We start from the raw sequence: 25,801 nt of genomic DNA, 5'->3' as shown, positions 1-25,801 counted from the left end.
GATTCCACCACAGTGACACAGACCATTACAGACACACCAACAAAGAAGCCCTCCTACAGGAGCTGAGCTATAAATAACTCTACAGCGGAGATGCAATATTAGTGGGTGGATCAGAAGTTAGTCGTCACTTCCTATTTATAAAGCAAATGCAGTCAAATTTTACATCGTGGGTGATTCATACTGAGTGGTGAATAGCTGGGATTAAAATGGGACTTGTTTTGATGTGGTCCATTCTTGATTTCCTTTTTAAATGACATTTTCTCTAACGGTTAAGTAAATATTTTCAAGTGTCAGACATCTAATCAAATATATATCATTTTTGAGTTCTCTTATTTGTTTTTATCTGCTTCAGGGAATAACATCTCTAATATGTCTTGCCAGACTGCAGTGAAGCTCTACAGATCTTGCCAAGCAGGTTTACGTCAGAGGCAGGCAAGGGATTCAGCATCACCCTACCAAGGAAAACATCTTTAACCTGGTTCTCTGTATTCTGCTGCCACCTAGCGGAGAAATGCTTAGGTTTTGATCATGATGGCACCTACCAAATCCTGGTATTTTCATGTCCCAATGTGTCTTTCATTTTCAGAAATGTTAACGTAAGAAAGTTTTGCCAATTGATAGCAACTACAACCACACCTGCCTTCTATTAAGAGCATTAATACATTAAAATATTCAGTGAATACTGTCATAAGGTTTAAACCCAGGTACTACATCTTTATTTAGAAATCACATCAGAGAAAATCTAGCCATAGCCATAGAGGAAAACAAGTATCATATTAATCCCCCAAACAAGAAAATATGTCATAACAAACATAATCGATCAATAAAACAATAATCAGATAATATAAAGTAAAAACAATTGCTATCAATAAAATGCTAAACGTGAACAACAAAATGATGATATTCAATTGTGGCCACTAGCTGTACACTGCACTGACTTTGGAACATGAGTGGTTTCAGTGTCCTGGATATTTTTTTTTGTCTTCTGGAAATTAAAACTTGCACCGTCAAGCATGACCTTGCAAAAAACAAGCAAAACATTAAGTGTCATTAGTGAAGGCTGGACCATTCTGGTAACGCCCAAAGCATAAACAAGGTAACATCAGGGCTGGGTGGCTGTGCTCCAACCCAGTCCCAAATTAACCTCAAATGTCAAGTAAATTATTTTATTTTACAGTTTGACAATATAAAATGCAGGCTCTGGCCTACTCCAACAGCAAGGGCTTGACTTTGAAGATAAATACTCAAAGCTTGCCTGGCTTTGTGTTCTAAGAAGCGATTCATCTTATGACCAAACATGCCCCAAGCCTAGGATTATAAAGAGGATGTGTCACAAACCTGAAAGTAGCTCAGCAGCATTTGCATTGATATGTTTAACGGTTTAAATACATGTACGATGGTCAAATACAGTACTGAACATATTTTTAGATTCAAGAAAATGCTGTTTGATGAATGCCCACTGCATTGTGTTTTTAGTTATTCCTTCAAAACCTGTACACTTGTCCCACACAATCACTGAGCGACTTTCAAATTTGACCTATTCTCTAAAAATCCTTTCCTTTAAGCTGCCACGCAGTCAGAGAATGTCTCCATCATTTTTCAGACGCACTGTGTCACACTGAAGGCGAACGGCTGAAAGGAACATGCTCCTGACAAGTCACTAAAGTGGCATGCTGCTCTTCACACGCAGAGGCACAGAATCCATGGTAAGCTAAACACAGGTGGAACTGAAGTAAACAGGTTGTCTACTCTGTTCATTTGAAATACGTCATGTGTTTAAAATAATGAGCCTAATCTAAAGAAAACTACTGTTCAGGCACAACAATGAATACTTAAATATGACATCAATCTGTGCAGTCCTCACTGTATCAGTGGGATGAGAACACAATTACATCCACTACACTGCAAGCGAAGAAAAGGTAACTGACACATAATCAACTATCATGATATTGAATGCATTCAGTGCAACCAGTAACAGATACATTGGGTCAACATTCACAATACGGAAACACAAATACCACTAAACCAGTATGTTCGGCTCATTTAACAGCGGTATGGAGCACTGGCTGGTCGCTTTGCCCATGCCTGGATAATGATCATACTAAGCTCCACTAGCTCCTGTTACACAAACAAATAAAACTGCTAGCAAATATTCTTTAAAATGTGACTGATCTGCGTATTATCATGAATGTATTTTAATTACCATGAAAGTGTGGCACATGCCTTGTGGATCAGTGATGACAACTGTGTGTGAGACAGTGCTTAAATGCTTTAGCGAACTCTCTAAGAGCATTTCCAGCTGTTTCAATTGACTGCCCTGTGATACATCAATCAAAAGGTATTTTGGGGAAGTCTATTCAGCAAGAATAGATCAAGCACACCAATCTTTTAGTCAGCAAAGATCTAAGATCATTGGCCAGAGAGAGAAGGGGAGTGGGAGGGTGAAGCCAGAACTTCACTGACCACTAAGTCTGCAGGTGGTGGTGTGCAGCACAGAGGCAAAGGGGGCAAAGGAGAAGGAAAGGAGGGCACAGGACTGAGCCTTCCCACTCAACCTAATACCACTTCAAGGACTCAGGAGTTATCTGAGGGGACATGCTCTTCAAAGCCCTCACTCTCCCTAACCAATGCCCTCTCCAGGATGACCCGGCCCTCCTTGTACCGCTGACTGTCCTCAGTAGCAAACTCATAGATCCAACCCAGCTTGCTGTTGCAATTCTTGCAGCTGACGTCCCTCACCATGTGTCTGCCGGTGAGCATCACTCTGTCCTGCACCTCACTGTACTGGAGGTTCACCACCTATAGGGAGGAGTTTAAGTTAAAGTATAACTAATGAATGCCTGTATTTCATTTGGTTTAGAGAAACATGTCACAGATGGTGTGTTCATGGCTAATTTCACTGTACCTTATTGAAGAGGAAAGCTCTGCCTGTGGCTCCTGTGAATCGTGTGGAGATTAGCTCAGACCTATTAGTCAGGATTGTGTCACAGTTGGCACAAGAGAAGAGACGTGTTCCGCCGATGTGGTCCAAGAAGATGCGCCCCATTGTCTGTTTACCGGGATTGACTAAATTAAGGCTAAAACATGAGAAAATTAAATAGTACGCTATGTATTCTAAGACTGTATTCTGGACTGATTGTAAACAGTATGAAGAAAGTGACCCCTTATAAAATAATACCCTTTAGCTGGCCAAAGTAATAATGCATATCAGTCTAACTTTTTTCTGGCATGTTCCACAACACAGAATTGTTTTTTAATCAATCATTAACAATACAAGTTGAATACACATATATAAAGGAGTCATTCAATCTCTGTTCATCAAATAAAAATAAATACATTAAAACTTGGGTTTTTTAAAGATTTGTTTGTTTAGGAATATGTGGAAAACTATCTGAGCTCAGTCACTCACTTATCATAGCTGTTTTACAAGTTAAGAAAGAAAGAAACTTGAAATATCCAAAATAATTGTACCAAATAAAAAAAGAGGGTTGTTCTCAGAGATATTAAGGCATAAGCATAATTTAAGCATGATTATGGAAAAACAAACAAACAAACAAAAAAACAGTTTCTGTTATTATCACAAAAATCTATTATGCGTTCTCTCTATATGGACTGGGGAAGATGAATGCACTAGCTTACGATTCTTAACTATGTTTTGAATTGTACACATAATACAATACTTTGGTAAAATTGATAGCACAGCCACTGAAAGAGTATCAGTAAAAACATGAATGTTTCTACTGATACTGAGAAAAAGTACTGTTTTCTCAGTTCCCTTAAAACACAAATATAATCCTTAATAATAATAATAATAATAATAATCGAGATAAACAAAAAGAAGGAGCAAAGAGACAAAAAGCCACAAAAAATAGAATCAAATGGCTTTTTCAACTTGCTTATTGTTACTTTGATTACAAACAGCTGCCTTTGCCCATTTGTCTAATTTATTATCAAAAATACTGTCCTTTATATAACTGCTTACAGAAGCTTAATACATCCGTCTATGTTTTAAAAAATTCCTATAAATAGGATAAAAACATTTTCATTTCATTAATTTTTCATTCGTCTTTTCTATTCTCATCTCAGGTCAGGCTTTGTAAGAACCGGGATCAGTGGCACATCATCCCAGCCCTCTGAAAAATGCTCATCAATTCCCATTATTTTGTATAAAATTTGGTTTCTTTTGTTTGTTTGTCAGTGGAACATGTGGAAACTAAGGTGTAAATAATCTTAACAAAGAGCACTCCAGTCGCCTTGGCACAGTTTCTCCCTGTTTCAACACTTTAGTCGTTACAACCACAGAAGTACTTCTTGTTCCTGGATGTCTTGTTATGAGTAATACTGGCTGTAGATGGCAGCTGGGCTTTGCATGGTGTCGATGCAATTATGAATAATGGAAAACAAACGAAGCAGAGATTTTCCCAGCTACCTAAAGAGAATACTTCAGAGGATTTTCATTGGGATTTTAGATAACCTAACCGACTGGTTTCGTAAAAATGCACCGAGCCAGCGTGTGAATGGAAGCTAACGCCAGGTTAGCCATTCAGCTAACAGAGTCAACAAGCGACCACAAAACAGATAATTCTACTAAACTCCAAATGACGGCTGCCTACCTTTTCAAATTCGGTCTGGTGACACAAAATGTCGTGCCCAGCGATGGTGTCACCGACTTTTTAAAGTAAATTTCAGTCGCACATCTGCTGTTTATACCGTTGTCGTCGTCGTGGCTTTGTTTTTCTTTTTCAGCTGTTCCTGTCCTCTGAGCTGAGCTCCAAACTAGTATCAACATCCGGTTTGTGACGTAGCTCCCTCTGCAGCAGCGACATACGGGTTTTCCGCCAGGTGTCAGCATATAACATCTATTCTCAACTTCTGAAAAATATGCTCCGTTCTCATTAAAATCGTTAAAAAAATAATACTGAAGCTTATTTTTTTTAAAAAAACAAACATAATATCTGGATATAACAAAAATTTTAATATACCAAATAAATAAAGAAAAGCTAAACTACAGTAACTCTGATCTGCGGGCAGTAATAATATAATAATAATGGATTGGATTTATATAGTGCTTTTCAAGGCACCCAAAGCGCTTTACAATGCCACTATTCATTCACTCTCACATTCACACACTGGTGGAGGCAAGCTACGGTTGTAGCCACAGCTGCCCTGGGGCAGACTGACAGAAGCGAGGCTGCCATATCGCGCCATCGGCCCCTCTGGCCACCACCAGTAGGCGGTAGGTGAAGTGTCTTGCCCAAGGACACAACGACCAGGACAGAGAGCCCAGGGATCGAACCGGCGACCTTCCGGTTACAGATACGCTTCCCAACCCCCTGAGCCACGGTCGCCCCAGCCCCCCAGCAGTCTATCCTTCAAGCTCGGTTCCTCTACCAGAGGCCTGGAAGGTTGAGGGTCATGCACTGTATCTTAGCTGTACCTAGGACTGCGCTTGCCTAGCTTGGGAGTCGCCGCACCTAGTGCTCCTATTACCATGGGGACCACTGTTACCTTCACCCTCCACATCTTCTTGAGCTCTTCTCTGAGCACTTGGTACTTCTCAGGCTTCTTGTGCTCCTTCTTCCTGATGTCTCTATCACTCAGAATCGCTACATCTATCAATATGGCTGTCTTCTTCTATTTGTCTACCACCACTATGTCACGGTGAGTGGGATGAGCCATGTGGAGGAAATGAAGGAGGATCCAAACGCAGGCAGTAGTGGAGAAGTGAGGGTGGTTTATTGAGCACAAAATAAGGACAAACAGCAAATGGAGCTCGAACTAAACTATACTGGGAAACAACTAAACTATAGCGCAGAAACCAGAACATGAACATGAAGCAGGGCGAGCAGAGGCAGACGATGGTAGACAGCAGGGTGAACACACGAGTGAGACACGGTGGTTACACAGACGGACCAGCAACTACAATGACGGAGGACACGACTTAAATACACACAGAGAAACACGGGAATTACACACAGGTGGTGGACACAGCTGGGAACAATCAGTAAGATGAGACAGAGGTAAAACTGAACACACTCACATGAGACGCAGACCTTCACAATAAAACATCACACGCAGGCTCGACATCGAGAGACAGACAGGAAATGACATATGAAACTAAACCCACATCTTAAACCCAGATAAACAGAAACATGGAACTCTAATAATAGACATCATAATCATCACCATAACACGACAAGAGAACAAGAACACAATCCCTGATGCAAACTTAAATCAAAACACAATAAACTCAAAATACTGGGTCCAACGGACCCAGAACCGTGACACACTATGTCCGGTTGGTTAGCCACCACCATTTTGTCCGTCTGTATCTGGAAGTCCCACAGGATCTTAGCTCGGCCATTCTCCACCACCCTTGGGGGCGTCTCCCATTTTGACCTCGGGACTTCCAAGCTATATTCGGCACAGATGTTTCTGTACACTATGCCGGCCACTTGGTAATGGCGTTCAATGTATGCCCTGCCTGCTTGCATCTTGCACCCTGCTGTTATGTGCTGGATTGTGCATCAGTTCCTGATGAAGCCTCTTAGGGTCCTGTTGATCTTGTATAGGTGTAGGCATTCCAGGATCCAGGTGTGGGGCATTGAGTCATAGGCCTTCTTGTAATCAATCCAGGCAGTGCACAGGTTGGTCAGCCTAGTCTTGCAGTCTTGGCTGACTGCTAGGTTTCGCGCCTCTGGTTTTCTTGACAATTCCTTTCTGTGCCCCGCTTACGTATTGACCCATGTGCCTGTTCATTTTAGCCAACAGGAGCTTCCATGTAGTACTGAGGCAGGTTATTGGCCGGTATTTGGATGGGACCGGACCGTACTGGGGGTCCTTGAGCATCAGGACTGTCCCGCCTTCAGTTAGCCATTCCGGGGGTCCATCCATCCATCCATTCGCTTCCGCTTATCCTTTTCAGGGTCATGGGGGGCGCTGGAGCCTATCCCAGCTGTCATAGGGCGAGATGCAGGGTACACCCTGGACAGGTCGCCAGTCTGTCGCAGGGCTAACACATAGGGACAGACAACCATTCGCACTCACATTCACTCGCACATTCACACCTAGGTCGTGTCCAAATTCATGGGCTGCATTCTCCTGAGGACCCGGCCTTCGCGGTCTACGTGGGCCGGGTCCTCAGAAGATCGGGTAGGCCGGAAGTAAACGGCCGTGAAATTGGACGGTCTAGCCTTCTGATTAGCGTCACCGCTGTCTCGGTGGAGTTTAATAAACTCAGCCGTCTGCTCCTTGCTGTCTAAAATATAACAGGACACTGGAGTAAACTCTCGGCCATCTCACACTTCTGTTTAATCAGTTTTCTGTTTGACGTTTAGTCAGCTGTGTAAAAACCAAGGAGGAACCCACCCGGGGGATTAATAAAGTTTTATTTTATCTAATCTAATAACTTTAATCTCAGCCAAACCGATTTACTCACGAACAAACAAAACACTGAAAAAAGCCCAACAATAACATTTTTAGGTTGTCTAAGTGACTTATATATTACGTTTGTCACGGCCGGGCGGGTTACACACAGTAATTCGGCGTGCCCGTGTGGCGTGCTGGCTAGACCCAAGCGCGGCGAAGGCTAGCGGTGGGTTTGGAGCAGGCACGCAGTTATTCTAGTAACGATCAGTGCACGATGCGTGGCTTCGGAACGGTCGTTACCGACAGAGAGCGAGCGGAGCCGGGAAGAGAAAAAGGATTGAAGGGATAATCACGGTTGCTGAATCAGGCGGAGACTGACGTCGGCAGAGTTTCGGAGCTCCTGACACGAAGAGAATGATGTCTGAGCGGCGAACAGGTGGGTGGCGTCTCTCTTTTAACCCCGGCCCCGTGATCAGCTGATCACAGCTGATCACCGGCTGACAACGTTTAACCCGAGCAGCGAAAGTCCGCGGTGATCTGAAAATGATGTGCCGGGAGTTGTGCCATTCTCGGCCGCATCAGTAACCCTCGAGCTCCCGGCTAGCTATCGAGCTGGTGGGTAGCAGACGTCTCCGAAAACGTCGAAGCACTTTAGCAAAGATGCGATATCTTGATAAACCGAGCAGATATTTGATGTTTACACAGCTACTTTCTCGCCTGAAAATATGTTAAAAGTTTATTTCGTGACCCAGAAAGATTAATAAGAGTAATTTTTAAAACTTAGTAGCGGCCGCCATTAGCCGGAAACTGGAGCTTGGCTGGGCCGCGCTATGAATTCTGGGATATGGTGGGCCACGAAGGACACACCCGACCCATCCTTCAAATTCGGAAAAAGGAGCACGCATTTGTCGGCTGCATTCGGAGGGGTCTACGAATTTGGACAGCCTTCGGCGCGTAGCTGTGACGTAATCGGTCTACAAATGCGGCCTCAGGAGAATGCAGCCCATGAATTTGGACACGACACTAGTGGCAATTTGGAGGAAGCCGGAGTACCCGGAGAGAACATGCAAACTCCACACAGAAAGACCCCGGCCTGATGGTGGAGTTGAACTCAGGACCTTCTTGCTGTGCGGCAACAGTGCTAACCACCGTGCCACCGTGCTGCCCATTCCGGGGGTCTCTCGTCAATTAGCAGCTGGTTCATTTGTGCTCCCATACGCTCATGGAGTGCAGTCAGCTTCTTCAGCCAGTAGGCGTGAACCACGTCGGCGCCTGGTGCTGTCCAACTCTTCATACTGGAGACCCTTTCTTGGATGTCTGCCACTGTGATGGCTACTGGACCCTGTTCAGGGTGGTTGCTGTGGTCTGCTCTCAGATCCACCATCCACTGAGTATTGGGTTGTGTCCTTCTCCCATATGCTCTTTTAGTATTCTGTGGAGAACAGCTGGTTTATTCTCATGCCTTTGTTACGTAAGGCCCAAAATGGCCTCCGTACAAGAAAGTAGTAGCTCTAATATTGACCAGTAACGAACCACCACACGCACACTGTAATGGGTTACACAAGATTTATTTGTTCTTTCTCCGGGTAAAACTACTGGCTGAAGACACAACTCTGGCCAGGAATCCAAGGCCCAAAGCCACCACGGTCAGGGTTGTTAGCCTTTTCAGGCCTGACTTCGTTCGAGGCTGGGTCTCCACATCACATCCTGGGAGCTGGAACTTCCCCAAAACTGGTCCAGTTTCCTTGTCAGGGGCACAGAGAGTCTCCAGTCCAGTGTTTGTTTTCCTGCCTTCCAGCACATCCACTCACATCCCAATAAGAATGAGTCCTCCCTCCAACATCCTCAGTTTATTTTAAAAGCAAAACCAGGCCAGGTTAAAAATCTTTTCCATTAAAATGTGCACACTTCATCCTGGATCTTCGAGGCTTCCCTGCTACACTAATGTCCTACTAAAAAAAACAACGACAACCCCTACTTCCTGTTTCCTCTCCCCTTTATAGAGAAGGGCTCCAATCCTCCCCAATCAGCTGCTCCCTGTATTCAACTCCAAATAGCTGGCAGCTGGACTAGAGTAGAATCTCCACTCCCACATGGGTGTGGCCCACACCTCACATCAAACACAAACAAACACCAAAGCATGCAATTAATACAAAACAAAATCTAAAGAAATGCCAACCCAAAAGCTTAGTGGGGGATTCTCTCCATCCTTTTCCACCATGCTATACTCTGTAACACCTTCAATCTCTCTGGTGTATCTCTTCAAGCGGCTGGCCAAAGCTGTGAGTCTTTCCAAGGCTGTACTTCTTAAGCACCTTCTTTGTCACACTTTTCTGCAGATCCAATAGCTACCATATTCCACTGATATGGAATATGAGAAGCTGCAGCAGTGAGAGAACTGGGTGAACATGAAAAAAGAAGGCAGTTGTGTTGAAGTTGTAGACCTTAGCTCTTTCAGCTCCTTCCCAATACACCTTCAGGCTCTCCAAAATGCAACATCCTTAAATCAGCAGTTGTAACACATATGTAGTGTGTGTAAGTAAGATATCAGTCAACTGGACTAGCTCCATTTTTCATAGATCAAAAAAGTCCCGATCTCTAGTGAAGCTGTTTCTTATCTTTTTCTGCTTAGTTATTCAGTTTGTCCTTATTTATAACCTGGCTGTTTATGCCTGTTTTGATACAACATGTCATAACATTATAAACCTAAAATGTTTTGCTTGATGGAAAACTCCTGACAACTCGAAAACATCAAGATATCTTGATTGATTATCCTGCACTGATTCCAAGGGTCGGGTCTATCTGCACAGCCATCTCAAAGGACACAACTCATAAAGTATTTAGCAATCTAATCATATCTCAAAACATCTCCAAAAGCGAACTTGCTGGTTGTTAGCATAAAATTATATAACCTGGGTGAAACACATACAACACCAGGAACTCCCATTCATCATTATTGGTTAAGAACCGTCTTCCGACAAAGTGAAGCATTAGTCCAACTATAAATTGTGGGGCAGCATATTTAAAATACACAGAAATCATCCCTGAAAGCTAGAAAACTATAAACCTGCAAATAATTTTCTTAGTTGTGTCTTTACACCCACGTGAGTTTTACTGTGAATCACTAATGTGATCCTCACGATGTGTCATTGTGTCCACAAACCCCTTCCATGACATAATGGAACAGAAACTGGTAAAATTTTAACTTCAGAATAGTTATTTGGTTTAAAATAAGCAAATTACACACAAAAAATTACCTAAAATCACGACATATGGATTTTATTCATTCAGTTGATTCACTAATATGCCAGTCATTGTTATATAAAGGTATTTAATCTCTGACTTCGAAGTCCAAAAACTGATACTCATTTCATGGTCCTTTGATTTATGTGTCCCAATAGGTGACACAGCACAATTATAGCTGTAGAGATAGAGAAAGAGATGTGATCGATTGTCATTTGGATAAACTGATAAGAAGGGGTTATAAAAGAGAATAAGAGCAGATGTGTAAAGGACAAACATAGCAGGGAGGACTCTTTTCTTTTCTGTTTGACAGGGTTTCCTCTCTGGCTCCCTTCTTTGCCTTTTAAAACTTTGCTCTCTCTGGAATCCCGGTCTTTTCCACACTCTTTATTGATATGCTGCACTTTTACAGCGAGTGAGAGTTTCGTTCTCTGAGTCTCAAAGGTAAATAAGGAAGAACTGCACAAATTCCCCAGCGTGGAAAACACTCTGACCACATCATGGCTCGAGCTGCGCTCCTGATTGTGGCTATCCTTGTTGGATTATGCATGACATATTCAGGTAAGTACTGAACAGGTTGGACTACTTTAATGTGCTCACTTATGTAGCGAATTTTAAGGGCAAGAAGGCACAGCATGAGCTGAAATCAGAATGATCTTTTGACTGAGCGGTCACTGCTGGCTCATGCATGATTTACCTAATTTGACCAGTTTGACAGCATTGTTTCCTTTACAGAGTGCCTTGTGTTTAAGCTGTGTTTTATACTAGAATTATCTCGTGTTTGCTGATGTACACTTTATACACTGAGTATAAAATGTTTGGGTTGAAAATGCAAATGTAGTAAATTACACAGAAGTCTTGTTAAGTTGCAATTTTAAAATCTGAGAAGCATCTATGAGGGCACTCAGAGAGAGTGTATTAGCTATCCCAGCAAAGCTAATACTTTATCTTTCTGTTTTAAATAAAGTAGAACTCAAATAAATATAATGAGTTTTTTTGCCAATCAGTCATCTCTCCACCTGGCTTAGATTTGGAGTGCGCAAACATTAATTTAGTTGATTATTCACTAAAAATCTCAAAGAGTTTTACAAAATTAAAATAAGAAAAATGCAACTTTTTTATTGTTACCTGCTAATATTTTTTAACCTAATTAACTCTTTTTAATTTAAGATTTTCAACTTTTATAAACCGCCTAACTTCTACTGATTAATTTCATGGGTTTGGTTTCATTTCAGTATTTTAGAAATTTAAACGTGTTAATTTTGACTTACGTCCCATCTAGATGGTGTTGAAGGTGGCGACCAGACAAAAGTAAAAACAGAAGAGGTACTTTTTGCCAGTTATCACACCTTTTTGTCTGCACATTCATATTTTATACTATCATCTGTATATTGCTCTTGTAATGTACTAATGTACAGACTTTTTAATGTGATTCAGACGGAAATGTACATGTCCATACTTTGCTCACCATTACCACCACACTTGTCTCCATCTTCTTCAGGTAATGCTCCCTGCAGACATAATCAGTGACGGCACTGAGTTAAAATTCAATTTTATTTCTATAGCATCAAATCACAACAACAGTTGCCTGAAGGCGCTTAGTCACTACTTTCATCCTTCTATAATAGGTCTGCTTTTAAATATATTTTCTAGTGTTGCATTATGAGATTGCTGACATTTCATTTCCTTGCTTTTCCAACACCAGTTCATGCTCTGACACCTACTGATATCACCACTGTTTATACCTTGGGAATACCAGATTCAAACAGGTATATTGCAAAACAAAAAAAGCACAAATCTATGTAAGTAATACTGAAGAATGAACACTGAATGGGTCAGCACGTACTGTGGCTTTAAAAGTAAACCTAACTGAACACAACCACCGTCTTATACAATGTGTATGTCTTCATTTTTAGGGATGAAGCCTCCAGAATTATCAGTAGACTAGCTGGTAAGTCTCATTTACAGCCAGTTGTACTATTTTCAAATATCAAGAGATGAATGTATAAAATGAAAAATGTACAATGCAATCTAATATAAATAATCACATTGGTTATCAACTGTTAACCTTTGAAATTACTTTTACATGTAGTATTTGTAATCACAAAACTGTTTTCCCAAAATACTTTGTTACTTTATGACTGAACTTCGGTTTCATGGTTTCAAAGTTAATAATTTCCCAACTAATTATTATTATATCATTTAAATCTCCTATTATGTTATCAGGCCTAGAACTTGACCATTAATCTTGTTTTAGTTAACCACTATAAACCTGCTTTATCATTTCACCTTTCACTGCCAACTTCAAGTGGATTAAAGCTTTTTTAAAAATGCTTATCAAATCATTAAGGCCTTTGTGATTATGTTTTATGTACTTTTACAGTTAATAGTCCAGTTCAAGGTCAGGGTTAATAAACATATAGTTTCCTTTATCTGTAAGGTGCCGACGTAGGACAGTTTTTCCAATTTCATTGTACTACTGTACTATGTATGACTGTGCAATGACAATAAAGAGTTATCTTATCTTATCTTATCTTATCTTATAAGATAGGGGCCATAAACATTGGTTAGTGACCCTGATTTCACATGAACATAAAAGAAAGCAAGCTTTCTTTTTATCGTCAGTTATCATCTATGTCATAATGTACATTGTCTGTACATTATTATTGTGTGTTAACGCCTACCACAGTCTTCACTGTAATGTCTTTGTGGTTTGAATAGAGTTGCTGTCCATGTTTAACCCCACGGTGATTGCTCAACAATCAGCTCAGAGCTCATCACAGTCCAGGTAAAACACATTATGCCCATTTTACAGATAAATACTGTTTAAGAAGACAGATGCAGGGTTCTTTACATGAGAGTTTCTGTGTTTGCAGGAGTTTACTGGAAGAAGCCGAGGATCTTTCACTCTCCCTTTCACATCAGGTAGAATTAACCCCTGTCATATTAATTTATGCATTTTAAACATCTGAATGTTTCTGTGACCTTTACAGTGAATGAGCTTATCCACTATTAAAACAATGGCATATACATAAATACAAATGAAACAGATGACAGGATACTTTCACTAAAACCTCAATCTCAGCTTGATATCTCAACAAGGAGACATGGTGTGCTTGGGTACTCCCATAATCACTAACTAATTTAAATCCCCCAGTCATGGTTATTCAGGAATGTCTCTGGTGGTGAAATGCCACAGTTATTAATTAATTTTAAGTTTCATTTTTATAACCAATATCACATACAGAGGTTCAAAGAGCTTCACAGGCATAAAAACGTATTGATAAATGAGGCCACTTTAATTTAAGACATTTTAACGCATGAGTGAAAATCAGTCATATATAAAATCCTATGAAGCACAACGAGAGGAATGAACAAAAGCATCAAACAGAAACAGAAAGTCAACGTGAGATTGATGGAAACTGTTACGTTTTCTCTGGGTAGATGTGAACAATGACAGGTTAAGTTCATAAACTGCAAGCATTCGCCCAACTGAGGCGCACTGTGTTATCCAAGAAAATCAAATCTAACAAAGTGTGCATGAAAAAGAAATAACTTAGACACTCATACATTATACTGCATGTCCTTTCAGGTGGAAGACTGGAAGCTTGTGCTGCTGTTTGTGCCCGCAGATTTCATATGTGCCTGTTCGTCACATGTAAGATCTCTTGTTTAATTTCTGCTGAGGCTCTATTTTTGGTGCCGCATGTGACGAAAAGGAAAAAATACAAAATGTTGCCATTTCTTTGTTCTTCAGGTTGAAGAAGATATTGAGGCTGCAGTGCAAGAAGTGGAAGCAGCTCTGCAGATACTGCAGAAACGGGTATGGTCCTTTTTTTGGATTTAGTTTTTCCATGAACATATGGATTGGCAATCAAAAATAACACTCTGGGTGTATGCTTACAGCTGCATCGTACTTTAGTTCATGTGGTCACCTGGAGTGGATATCATCAGCAAGATAAGTGAGTGTTTCCCATAAAAATCTACCAAAAGCAACGTGTTAAAAACTCATGTAAAACATGTTTCAAGTCTGTTCTGTGTTATGCATGTACAGTTATAGGATTGTTTTTAATTTTGTAGCACGTGTGAGTGTAATGCCAAACGCCTATATAAAGCAACTCTCCTGAAAGCACTGCAGGTAAACTACTTGTAAATAAATGCATTTTCTGTGCATCCTTTTTTTTTTCTCTCTGACATATTTTCCTGCCTAACTGACTATTTTATTTGGGATTTGTTTTCAGGATACTCTGAGCCATGTCTTCAAAAATCCAAAGTGGAATAACAACGGTGCAGACTTCACTGTTATGTTGCATTCAGCCCCCACTATCCTTGAGCCCCAATCAGACTCTGTAAGTAACATTGTTCCTATCAGCTACGTTGCATAATCTTTCCTTTATTAACAACTCATCAAATATTGCTGACTAATGTGTACCTTGCATATGTAATGTGCTTCCACACAGTCTAGCCTTGACCAGTTGACTATTCAACTCTGGACAAACCTGGTAAGTTCTTAAACCACACTTAGATGCAAAAAGGAAAATGTATAAAATGAAAATAGGCAGTGTGAAAGAGCAGCAGACTTCTAGAAATTCATTTTATTCTGACATTAAAACCATCCCTTCAATTTAAAGGCCAGAAATAACAAGTGTCAGATTAAACACAGATTAAAGTGTTAATATGCCTGACAAAAGATTTAATGATTTACTTCACGGGATTATCTACACGATGATTCCTCTCAATGTTGTTCACTCTGAATGCACAGATGAGTGGATTGTACTTTGTAGGCTGCTGGATGCAAAATAGCTGCACATATAACCCCAAATCTTAACCACTCATTGACCTTTTCTTCTCCAGCTTCAGCCACTGACAAGTGAGCCCAAGGTTACAGACAGAAATGCCATAACTTTTCCTTGCCCTAACCAGGTGAGTCACTGCAGTCTATTGAAAAATGCCTTTGAAGTGTTAATGTGTTATGCTTTCATCTCATAGAGTAGACTTTTTAAGTTATAAAATTCAATGTTAAACTGTTAAAACTGTGAATTTTCTGTTCTCATCCCAGGAGCGTCCTTTCCTGCGTACACAGATTAATTCCCCTCCTGAAACAGTGGGGGAATTTTACAACAAAGCAGCAGTTCAAGTAAGAGTCAGATATGTAAAAAAAAAAAAAAGAAGAAGAAGAAAGAAAAGAAAGAAAGAAATAAAGTAAAGAAGATAATTTAAATCTGTAGATAAACTGACCTGAGTATATTTTTTTAGGAGATGGGTACCGAGATACCTTGCACAGACCGTTACCCGTCTAACACCGTACCCACATCGGGTGAGAAATGATTTTTAAATTCCACTACTACACTGAGGGATATGTTTCTCAGTCCAGTCATGCTCAGTCACATTGTTCTTTCCACTGTACAGTTAATGAGCTCAAACCTGGAGACATCAAGGTGGTGGCAGCGCTTGGTGACTCTCTAACAGTGAGTGTTTCCCTTCTCCTACAGCCCAATTTCATCTAATGGGAGTCCAAACAGTAAAATCAATAATACTACTGCTACTACTACTGGTAATGATAATAATGATAATACTAATAATTTTCAAAAACATTAAAATTTAATAAACAAATAATTTCAAAGGTAGGAAAGGGTGAGCAGTCTGATTCTTAAGAAAAATAATTAACTCTATCTCTCATTTGCACTTAATTTACAGACCCACTAGATCTAAAAAGGCATAAAACCTTCATTAAAAAATATTTTAGAAGTAAACAATCATAAAAGTATTTTATGATTTTATGTTTTTAACTTTTTTACTGTCATACTTTTACAATTTTTTGTAATCACGTTGGAATTTCTTGAAAAATTGCAGTTATTAATGACTTCTCTGCAATCTTTATACATTTGGGGTAGAATAGGATGCAAGGCAGGCTAGTTGTGGCCCAGGAGCCATATGTTTAACACCTATGGTATAATACCTTGCAGGACCAACCAATTCATTCCTTTGGGTTTTATTAGCCCGGCTTTTTATTGTCTTGCATCTGATGTTTCCTGCAGGCGGCCAATGGCGTAGGTGCAAAATCAGATAACTTGTTGTTACTGCTTAATCAGTACAGAGGATTGTCATGGAGGTAAGACAAGTTAAAATACAAATTTATTTACATTTTGGAAGAGTTACTTTATAAAACTAACTAAATTTCTGCAACTTTCAGCGTTGGTGGTGACCAAAACATAACCACTGTGACAACTCTGGCCAGTATGTCTCTATTTTGCACTCATGTTTTTGAAGTTGAAAAAATGGTAGTTGTATTTCACTTATTAAACTAAATTGTGGTTCTCATCACCATCACTAAAGGATATAGGCTTGAACAGGCCTATCTTTTATGCAATCTAATGACCTGAATCAACAAAATGAGTTTGGTTGCTAAAATGAAAGGGCACTTTTGTATACTTAAGAAATCTAAATGCTGTCACAATGACTAAATTACAATATAAGAGTATAACAATTAAATCATTATTTGAGGGTTGTTTTTTTTTTTAACTTCTAATCATTTTTTCAGACATCCTGAGGGAGTTTTCCCCCTCCGTGACTGGATTCTCTACAGGAATCAGTGGACAGAACGATGCTAAAGCCTTTCTCAATCAGGCTGTTCCAGGAGCAAAGAGCGAGTAAGTCACATTTGTACTTACTTTCAACCTTAGCAGGATTTGCAGCATGCTATACGAAAAAAACATAATCAGCAAGTTTTAAAGATAACATTTGTTGCTATTTCTAGTGACATGGCAGGACAGGCGCGCATCCTAGTGGACAAAATGAAAAGCGATTCGGTAAGTCAGCAATAACTGCAGGAGAAATATGCATACTGGGGACTTTATTAGGTACACCTTCCTAGTACAGGTTGGACCTCTTTTTCCCAACAGAGCTGCCTTATTTCTGTGTGGCATGAATTCAACAAGATGCTGGAAACACTCCTCAGAGATTTTGCTCCATATTGACAGCATCATGAGTTGTCTGGTTTACATCCATGATCCATGATCTCTTGCTCGACCACATCACAAAGATGGTTTATTGGATTGGAGCACAAGCCGACCCAAGAAAATGCCAAGACTGTCGATACCAGGCAGAATGGATCCATGTTTTCATAAAGCATTAGCATTCGTTTCCTGTTCTTAGCTGACAAGAGTGGCACTTTGTGAGATCTTTTGATGCTGCTGTAGCCCTTTTTGCTTCATGGTTTGATTTGTTGTATATTCAGAGATGCTCTTCTGCAGACCTTGGTTGTAACAAGTGGCTATAGTTCCTTTTTCTATCATCTCAAAGCAGTCCGGCCATTATCCTCTGATCTCTGGCATCAACATGGCATATTTTCTCTTCATTGGACCATTCTCTGTTAACACTAGTAGTGGATGTGTGTAAAAATCTCTGTAGATCAGCAGCTTCTGAAATACTCATACCAGCCCAACTGGCACCAACAACTATACCACATTCAAAGCCACTTAAATCACCTTTCTTTCTCATTCTGACACTCAGTTAGATCACCTTGGCCACATGTTGATTTGTTGCCATGTGATTGGCAGATTACATATTTGTCTTAACAAGCAGTTGAACAGGTGTACCTAATAGAGTGGCCGGTGGGTGTACATTCAGACACAGTGTCATGTGTATTTTGTCACAGCTTTAAGTTAATAATGAACAAATTAAACACAGAACTTTACCTCTTATGTCCTCCAGCGTATCGATTTCAACAATGACTGGAAAGTTATCACCATGTTCATTGGTGGAAATGACATATGCGACTACTGCAAGGACACTGTAAGCGTTCCACATGTTGTCTTTGTTGTTTTATATATTGTACTTACTTACTTTGCCATCATAATCAGGCGGTTTCATACCATTGAACTGCCATAAACTGCTGAATTAGAAGAAAAAAAGCTGTTAGAAATATAGTTTAAATTTCAAATGTCAATTTTTGGTCGAAATCAAATTTAGAGATATTTTTCATGTTGTTCATCCAAAATATTTTATTATTTTAATGACAACTTAAAATTATCCTCATTATCATAACAATCTTTCAGAGACAAAAGCCTCAAAAGTTGCTTGCTTTACTTGATTAACAGTCCAAAATAATCATTAAAGACAAGTAATCATAGCCAACTCCTGCATTAGTGAAGCTAGAAGAAATTATTCGGCATTCAAATTATAATCAAAATAGTTTAATTGTACGTTTCAGTGGAATAACTAATTCAATAATTTACCAGATATTTGTTTTTCACATTTATGCTTGGGATCTTTTGTAATAGAGATTTTGTTTCCCCCCTACAGATCTATTACTCACCCAGGAACGTGGTCCGTCGGATCAGTGAAGGTCTAGACATACTCCACCGTGAAGTATGTTCTCATCTTCTTGCACCTTGCTGCCACAGCCATTCAGTATCCCTGAATGTTTTCAATGTCGAAATCTTTCCAGGTGCCTCGTGCCGTTGTTAATCTGGTAGAGCTGTTTAGCGTCAAACAGCTACGTGATCTGCACAGTGATTCGACTTTGGGGTGTCCAACTTGGCTTGCAAAGTAAGCAATATTTTCTTGTGTTGGACAAACAGTTTGACCAAAAATCGTAAAGCACTAATTGACACTCTGTGCATTTATGTTCCAGTATGTTTTGCTCCTGTGCCCTGAGTCCTAAAGACGGATCAGCTGAACTCGAGATGCTTGAGACCTACAACACAGGCTACCAGGTGTGAAAGAGAAAGAAGTTAAAAAGAAGGATTTTCCATAATTTCCACATGTCAAGGTTCAGGGTTCCTTTATTTGTCATTGTACAATTTTAAAAAATTGAAGAAAAAAAACAAAATTTACTCCTCCACTGCTTACAATAATGGCTCTGGAGTAAAGTGATAAAATAAGAGATGAATACAGAAAGAAAATAAATAAACTAAATAATTACAATTCTCTGTGCTTTCTTATGTGCATTACACATTTCTCAAGCTTACTAAACCTGACAGCAGCATTTTCAAAGGCATAAATAGACTGACTCTACAGTCAGTCTATTAAGGAATGAAAGTAGATTTCAATTATAATAACAGATTCTTTGTTTCTTTGGTTTAATAGCTGCATTGTATAGTAACTGAATAATTATGACTAAAAATTAAAGACACCTCTGTATTTTAAACAATTTCATGAGGTCATAATGAATTTATCTTGAGGTTTAAAAGCTTGCTACAACAAATAAGTGGACTTTTTAAAGGCTAAAGAGGGCGATATTATGATGTCATTGTCCACTGAATATAACTGTCACTGCAAAGTCAAAAACTTTATTTGCTTTTTATTCTTGTGAGGTCATCTTATGACTGTCTGTCCTCTCAGGTTGGCATGCAACAGCTCGTTGACTCTGGGCGGTATGACACGCATGGTAACTTCACTGTGATACTGCAGCCCTTCCTTAGAGGGCTTTCTCTTCCCAAGTTACAGGTAATGTCTTACAAATGTGAAACACCACACTTTTACAATATTTTTGTTTTCATTTAGGAATTTGTTTAACTTGAAAAAAAAAAAGTCTTCCTTTCTTTGGCTTCTTTATAAAAGGACGGCCGGCCCGATCGCTCTTACTTTGCCCCTGACTGTTTTCATCTCAGCCAGAAAGCTCACACACTCATGGCCCGTGGTCTGTGGAACAATATGGTAGGAGTTTCTACAGCCATTATGACATCAAAATTTTCTCCATGCGGGTTTTTTTGTTTTGTTTTGTTATTTAACTTCTCTGATACTAAGTAACCGACTTTCATGCTCTTTTAGCTTGAGCCACTGGGCAGCAAGACTTCTACACAAAACTTCACAACTGGTGTTGATTTGATTTGTCCCTCTGAGGTAAAAATGAATCTAAATCTCAACATTCTGCATTATTATGTTATTACTTTTATGCTTTCATTAGCTTTTTTTTTTTTTTTTAATTTCCATTTTTCTTTCCAAATACAGACAGTCCCATTCATTAGGACGGCTGTTAATAGCGGCTACACCTTTCCAGGCCCACCACCCACTCCTGCTCCAGTCCAGGTAGGTTATAATTTAGGTGTTTCATACCCCCCAAACACTTGTGGCAAACATTTATTATTTACATTATGCACAATGGAAAATGATTGAGTCTTAATTATGAAATATATCTTTATCATATTACAGAACTGGGGGAGTGACTTCTCCTGTTCAAACACGGCACCGTCCAACTCTGTGCCCACTTCAGGTGCTCATCCTGTGTTATAATTCAGTTCTGAAATACAGTGATTACATGTCAAATATACTCATGTTGACTTTTTTAATAGCTCACAAGGTGCGACCAGCAGACATCAAGGTAGTGGCTGCTCTGGGAGACTCTTTAACGGTAAGCTCAAGAGCGTGACTGAAATTTTGTCATAACTGAATAAATCCTCTAAATAACTCCCAAAATTTTCCGCTCACTGTTTTTCATCCAAATCCTTCATTTGCCTCTCACAGCCATAGTCAACTATTTGGCAGCTATGCAGTTATCTGCCTGTGGTTTATGCGTCTTGTTTTTTCTTCTCTGTTTGTTCTCAGTTCTTGCAAATCTAATTTATTTCAAAGTTTCTAAATAAATCAAACGTACTTGCTTCTACAATAAAAACTGAATGCCAGAAAAACCCATTAATACTGTAATATTTCATAAATCACGTCACTAATAGACAAAGTAACAGAGTTACTGTCTAAAGGACGGATTTTCTTTGTTTTCAAGTACTTAAGAGCTGAAAAATACTCACTGGCACATTTTTTGGTCTCTGGGACCAATAGCGAGTAGATTAATCTGTAATAATTTATAATGGTAATAACAGTGTTACACGTCACATCACACCTTTTCTAGGTACCTATAAATCAGTTAATGTATAAACAGATAGAGTAATATCAACTTAATGAGAGAGTGGTTGAAACGGGGGAATTCTGTTAATGATTCAGCTGTAAAATCACCTTTTCCCAAATGTAGGCCGCCTTTGGTGCTAAATCACAAAGTCTGGTGGAGCTAAGTACTGAGTACAGAGGAGTGTCGTGGAGGTGAGAGACCAAAACAATACTTTGCACATTATAAAGTATAAACGTTGCATTCTAAACACACATTCTTTGTTTGCCTATTTTTTTTATTAGCATTGGAGGTGATGATACTCTTGAGACTGTCACAACATTACCCAGTAAGTCAGAAACCTCCTGTGTTGAACTGTAGTGCACATAAGCACCACTAGATGGCAGAAATAATCTGACAAAAAATTGTATTTTGTCTTTAACTGAGTAAACTCTGTACCCTAACTTTTTTATAATACATACTTTAGATATCCTTAAGAAGTTTAATCCTGATGTCCAAGGAATGTCAAAGGGGACAGGAAAAAAGGAGGCTGGTTTCAATGTGGCCGTATCGGGCGCTAAAATATCGTGAGTTCTGACGTTGACGTGTTATCAGATATATAAACGGCTTTATTACTATGCTATCTTGGAAGCATTGCATGGGCTAATTATGTGCAATTCCATGCAGACAAATCCCTGCACAGGTCAGAAGCCTTATTGATGCCATGAAAGAGGACCCAGTGAGTTTAACATGCATTACCAAGTGATTTTTAATGTAGCCTTGTCTCAAGCCTTGCCACGTTTTCTGCGGGAAAACACATGTAATTAAACCTGTCTCTCTGAATCTGTCACCACCAATCAAACTAGGCCGTGGATTTTGAGAACGACTGGAAGCTTGTGACCCTCTTCATCGGAGGGAATGACCTGTGTCAATACTGCAACGATCGGGTGAGTTGCTTTAAGTCGTCACAGGAAATGTGGTTTGAAGGGCATTTCTAAGGGAAAAAATTATTTCCCTCTGCAAGTGTAGTGCTTAAACATCCAGTGGTGTTAAACGCCCTCTCGAGATATCATCACTCCCCAAATGGAACTAAGCACTGGAGCAGAATAATTAAGCCTTGTGAGCACCCCCCCGTTTATTGTTTTATTGTGTCAGACAGAGATGAGAGCAGACATGGTTTGTTTTCAATAAGCACATTCTGTCGCTTTAGCCCTGCAACACAGATCACCCCCTCCCTCCTCTACCCCGGCCTATGTCTGCGTTGAACAAGCACACAGAACACAGTGACAGGCCTTGTTCTCTAAGAGGCATAAACAACACAGAAGTCAACCGAGACTCTCTTCTTCCTGTCTCTGTCTTGCTCGCTCCCGCTTTTTCCTTTCTCATTTTAAACCCACCCCACACCCCCTCTCCCATTACACCCCTCAAGCTCCACTGTCAGGGTAGTCTCTCTTTTAATGTTTGTGCTTTGAAGCAGAATATCAAAGTGCAGCATCAATTTAAGATGAGCTCTGAGACTGTAGTGACAGCTTAGGGTTAGTTGTTGCTAGTGCGCTCTTACATGTTGCATGGCTCTCTCTTGGTGGATTCAAACTTGGCCACATTCCCCTCATATCTGCCTTAATTATGCTGCTGGCTACAACAAAAAGAAAAGAAAACACTAATGGGGTGTGGTGGGTGGGGCAAAAAGTCGTGGCTGAACTGAACTAAGTTCATGTGTTAATAAATAGCCTTATTGATTGCATCTCTCCAAACTACAGGCCATGCACTCACCTAAGAACTACAGCTATCATATGATGACAAGCTTGGACATGCTGTACAATGAGGTGAGACTATTTTTATTGACGTAAAAAGAATAATATTATATAGTAAGCTCATAAGTGAAGATACCTTTAAGAGATTCTGAACCAAAAAAATATTTGGGTTCATCCAGTTTTTTAGCTCCACTCTTCTATGATTTTTTTTTTAATTGTAGGTTCCCAGGACGATTGTGAACGTGCTGGGGATCCTGGAAATTGAAGGTCTTCGCAAGATCAATAAGGACACCCTAGGGTGCAATGTGGTGCAACAGTATGTTCATCAATCTAAGCAACTTTTCATGAATAAGACCATTGATTACAAGGCAGTCTAAATCACTTCTCGTCTATATCTAGGGAATCTGTCATAAGACATCAGGTCTAGGTGATAGATTGAGCAAGCGACTATATGCTGTAAGGCTAAATACAACAGCCGAGGTTCTCCGACCTGAGGCCCTTTCCTGTAGATCCCCTCCTCTTCATTGCACTGTCTATTGAGAAAAACTAGAATATCAGATATAATTTGTATTGTATGACACAACTGCCTCATACCAGAATGAATAACAAATCAGTGATTTTTCCCTGTGTATCCCCAGGTTTGTCTGCCGATGCTTCTTGGACCCGGGAGAGAATTCACCAGAGCTGGCAGAAGCAAAACGAATCAATCGGGAATACCAGGTTAGCAGGCTGGAGCCTTGATAGTAAAATGTTTGATTCTGAACAAGTGTTGATGAATCAGGATTGTTACATTACCTTAATAACATCAGCCATCTGTTACTCCCAGACTGAAACCGAAAAATTGTTGGATGGAGGTCGCTATGACGACAAAGAGGATTTTGCTGTGGTTCTCCAGCCTTTTTTTAAAAGCACCATCTTACCTTTCAATGCTGTAAGTCTTCCGTGTGCGCATCACCCTCCACTACGCTCTACATGTATTTATATGTAAACATTTAGTTTGCGGACAGTAACACGTCTGTCAGTGCTCAGGATGCATTTTACCCACAAACAGGGATGATTGTGTGTTTTCCCTCGTGCAGGAAGGCCAACCTGATGTCACATACTTCTCCCAGGACTGTTTCCACTTCAGTGAACGGGGACATGCTGACATGGCTGTAGCTGTGTGGAATAACATGGTGAGTCTTTTAATATGGGTAGTAAAGGGATAACTGTTTGCCTTTATAATTACAACATCTCCCTGCAATTTATGCTGAACAGACATGCATTTGTGGTTTTGTCTCTAGATGGAACCAGTTGGGGAAAAACAGACGTATAACGCCTTTTCAAATGGCAGAGACAGAATCAAGTGTCCCACTGAGGTAAGGAATCAGCTGCAGAAGCACTTCTTATTGCAGCTTTCTTACAGGTTTATGGAATTGAACTTTGACATCCTATTTATATGTTCCAGGAACATCCTTACATCTTCACAAAGATAAACAGTGTGGCTCCTGCAGTCACAGCCACACCACCCATAACTGACATCACACCACAAGCCTCGGGCAATCCAAAGTGTCCTAACACTGTGCAAGCATGGCTCGCTGCTGTGCTGGCGGTTGTTGGCCTTCTGATTGGTTCAGCTGTCACCTGGCTCCTCTTCTCCTACAAAGCCAGGAAGAACAAGAAGAAGATGATGACTTCGGGGCAGATGAAGGGCACAGAATTTTAACTTTGTTATGTTTTTTCATGGGACTAACTAGGGGGGGAAGGGGGGGGGGGATAAAGAGCTACTCAAACATTGACAATGAGGCTGTTTTTCAAAACTGTACAATGTTATATATGATCCTGTTTGCTTTGATAAATTAATGTTGTAACTTAAATACATATGTCTATGTATATATAAATATATGCAGTAAAATAAACACTGAATTAAGTTTCTGTGGTAATTTTGTGTATACTTGTAATGTGTTTTCATTTTGAGACAAATACTAGTGGGACTGTATGGTGTGGGTGGTGGGAAATGGAGGGTTAATTGGCAATAATTCATGAAACAGTGTACTGTAGTGTGACTGCTCAATCCTGACCCAGCTTAATACACTTGTTTGTGCAGAAAAAGCACTGCAAAACAGAAACTACTAATGCTCCAGCTGGTTAGGTTGATTATTACCTCCAAAGGCCGAGCCTGCTGATAAAATATACACAGGAATGGTTTATGATCCCTTTAGAGTGATGAAATATGCCGACAGCTTCTGTTGATTATGTCACAAACTTGTGACAGGGTGAAAAGTACATTTACTCAAGCATTGAGAAACATTTTCTGCGGTTTCCCCCTTCATTCAGCACAAGCTGAAATACTATTCCCCTGAAATACGATTCCCCTGAACAGCTACCCTGAGGTACCCCTGAGCAAGGTACCGTCCCTACACACTGCTCCCCGGGCGCCCAGTGGCTGCCCACTGCTTCACTGAGTGAATGGGTTAAATGCAGAGAGGGATTTTCCCCACGGGGACCAATAAAGTACACTTTCTTCTTCTTCTTCTTCTTCTTCTATACTTTACGCCACTTACATACGTATTTATTTTGACACATTGCAGACATAATTACAAACCAGATCAGTTTACTATGTGTAACCTGATGT

The 25,801-nt window shown here is 40.0% G+C and overlaps 2 protein-coding genes across 6 annotated transcripts; one reads left to right on the top strand and one right to left on the bottom strand.

The window, feature by feature from the left end:
• Window positions 1-688: 688 nt before the first annotated feature.
• On the bottom strand, window positions 689-4,790 carry LOC101477884 (protein yippee-like 5). 2 transcript variants are annotated; one of them, XM_004540341.2, is made up of 3 exons: window positions 4,614-4,790; window positions 2,906-3,049; window positions 689-2,799 (listed from the first exon to the last, which is right to left on the bottom strand). In XM_004540341.2, exons 2-3 carry the CDS (start codon window positions 3,044-3,046, stop codon window positions 2,575-2,577), a joined length of 366 nt encoding a protein of 121 aa, XP_004540398.1. In that variant the 5' UTR covers window positions 3,047-3,049; window positions 4,614-4,790; the 3' UTR covers window positions 689-2,574. The 2 variants fall into 2 exon arrangements, with proteins under 2 accessions (XP_004540398.1, XP_004540397.1); XM_004540340.2 differs by having other exon boundaries at window positions 2,906-3,077; window positions 4,614-4,788.
• Window positions 4,791-5,676: 886 nt separating this feature from the next.
• On the top strand, window positions 5,677-25,030 carry plb1 (phospholipase B1). Of its 4 annotated transcripts, none has more exons than XM_076877806.1 (44): window positions 5,677-7,804; window positions 11,056-11,172; window positions 11,894-11,937; window positions 12,049-12,112; window positions 12,317-12,380; window positions 12,528-12,562; window positions 13,333-13,399; window positions 13,488-13,536; window positions 14,204-14,269; window positions 14,369-14,434; window positions 14,518-14,573; window positions 14,692-14,749; window positions 14,853-14,960; window positions 15,072-15,113; window positions 15,466-15,534; window positions 15,671-15,748; window positions 15,868-15,928; window positions 16,021-16,079; window positions 16,650-16,723; window positions 16,805-16,848; window positions 17,153-17,261; window positions 17,369-17,420; window positions 18,325-18,405; window positions 18,916-18,981; window positions 19,061-19,161; window positions 19,247-19,328; window positions 19,957-20,061; window positions 20,176-20,271; window positions 20,386-20,457; window positions 20,566-20,643; window positions 20,767-20,827; window positions 20,907-20,965; window positions 21,581-21,648; window positions 21,739-21,782; window positions 21,921-22,020; window positions 22,121-22,172; window positions 22,300-22,380; window positions 23,194-23,259; window positions 23,409-23,503; window positions 23,826-23,907; window positions 24,014-24,118; window positions 24,267-24,362; window positions 24,471-24,545; window positions 24,635-25,030. In XM_076877806.1, the coding sequence occupies exons 2-44, from the start codon at window positions 11,112-11,114 to the stop codon at window positions 24,890-24,892; spliced, it is 3,249 nt and encodes a 1,082-aa protein (XP_076733921.1). In that variant the 5' UTR covers window positions 5,677-7,804; window positions 11,056-11,111; the 3' UTR covers window positions 24,893-25,030. The 4 variants fall into 4 exon arrangements, with proteins under 4 accessions (XP_076733921.1, XP_076733920.1, XP_076733922.1 ...); XM_076877805.1 differs by having other exon boundaries at window positions 11,024-11,172; XM_076877807.1 differs by lacking the exon at window positions 11,056-11,172.
• The last annotated feature ends 771 nt before the right edge of the window (window positions 25,031-25,801 follow it).

The sequence above is a fragment of the Maylandia zebra genome, linkage group LG19 (genome assembly GCF_041146795.1).
Source record: "Maylandia zebra isolate NMK-2024a linkage group LG19, Mzebra_GT3a, whole genome shotgun sequence".
NCBI lineage: Eukaryota > Metazoa > Chordata > Actinopteri > Cichliformes > Cichlidae > Maylandia > Maylandia zebra.
This window is presented reverse-complemented; position numbering and strand designations above follow the sequence as displayed.

What these genes read in the sequence shown, in the direction of transcription:
- plb1 (XM_076877806.1), top strand. Translation starts at nt 11,112, where the DNA reads ATGGCTCGAGCTGCGCTCCTGATTGTGGCTATCCTTGTTGGATTATGC. An exon ending in TATGTGCCTGTTCGTCACAT is followed by an intron (nt 14,270 to 14,368) that starts GTAAGATCTCTT and finishes TTTGTTCTTCAG; the next exon opens with GTTGAAGAAGATATTGAGGC. An exon ending in TGTCCAACTTGGCTTGCAAA is followed by an intron (nt 19,162 to 19,246) that starts GTAAGCAATATT and finishes TTTATGTTCCAG; the next exon opens with TATGTTTTGCTCCTGTGCCC.
- LOC101477884 (XM_004540341.2), bottom strand. Translation starts at nt 3,046, where the DNA reads ATGGGGCGCATCTTCTTGGACCACATCGGCGGAACACGTCTCTTCTCT. An exon ending in GAGCTTTCCTCTTCAATAAG is followed by an intron (nt 2,800 to 2,905) that starts GTACAGTGAAAT and finishes TCCTCCCTATAG; the next exon opens with GTGGTGAACCTCCAGTACAG.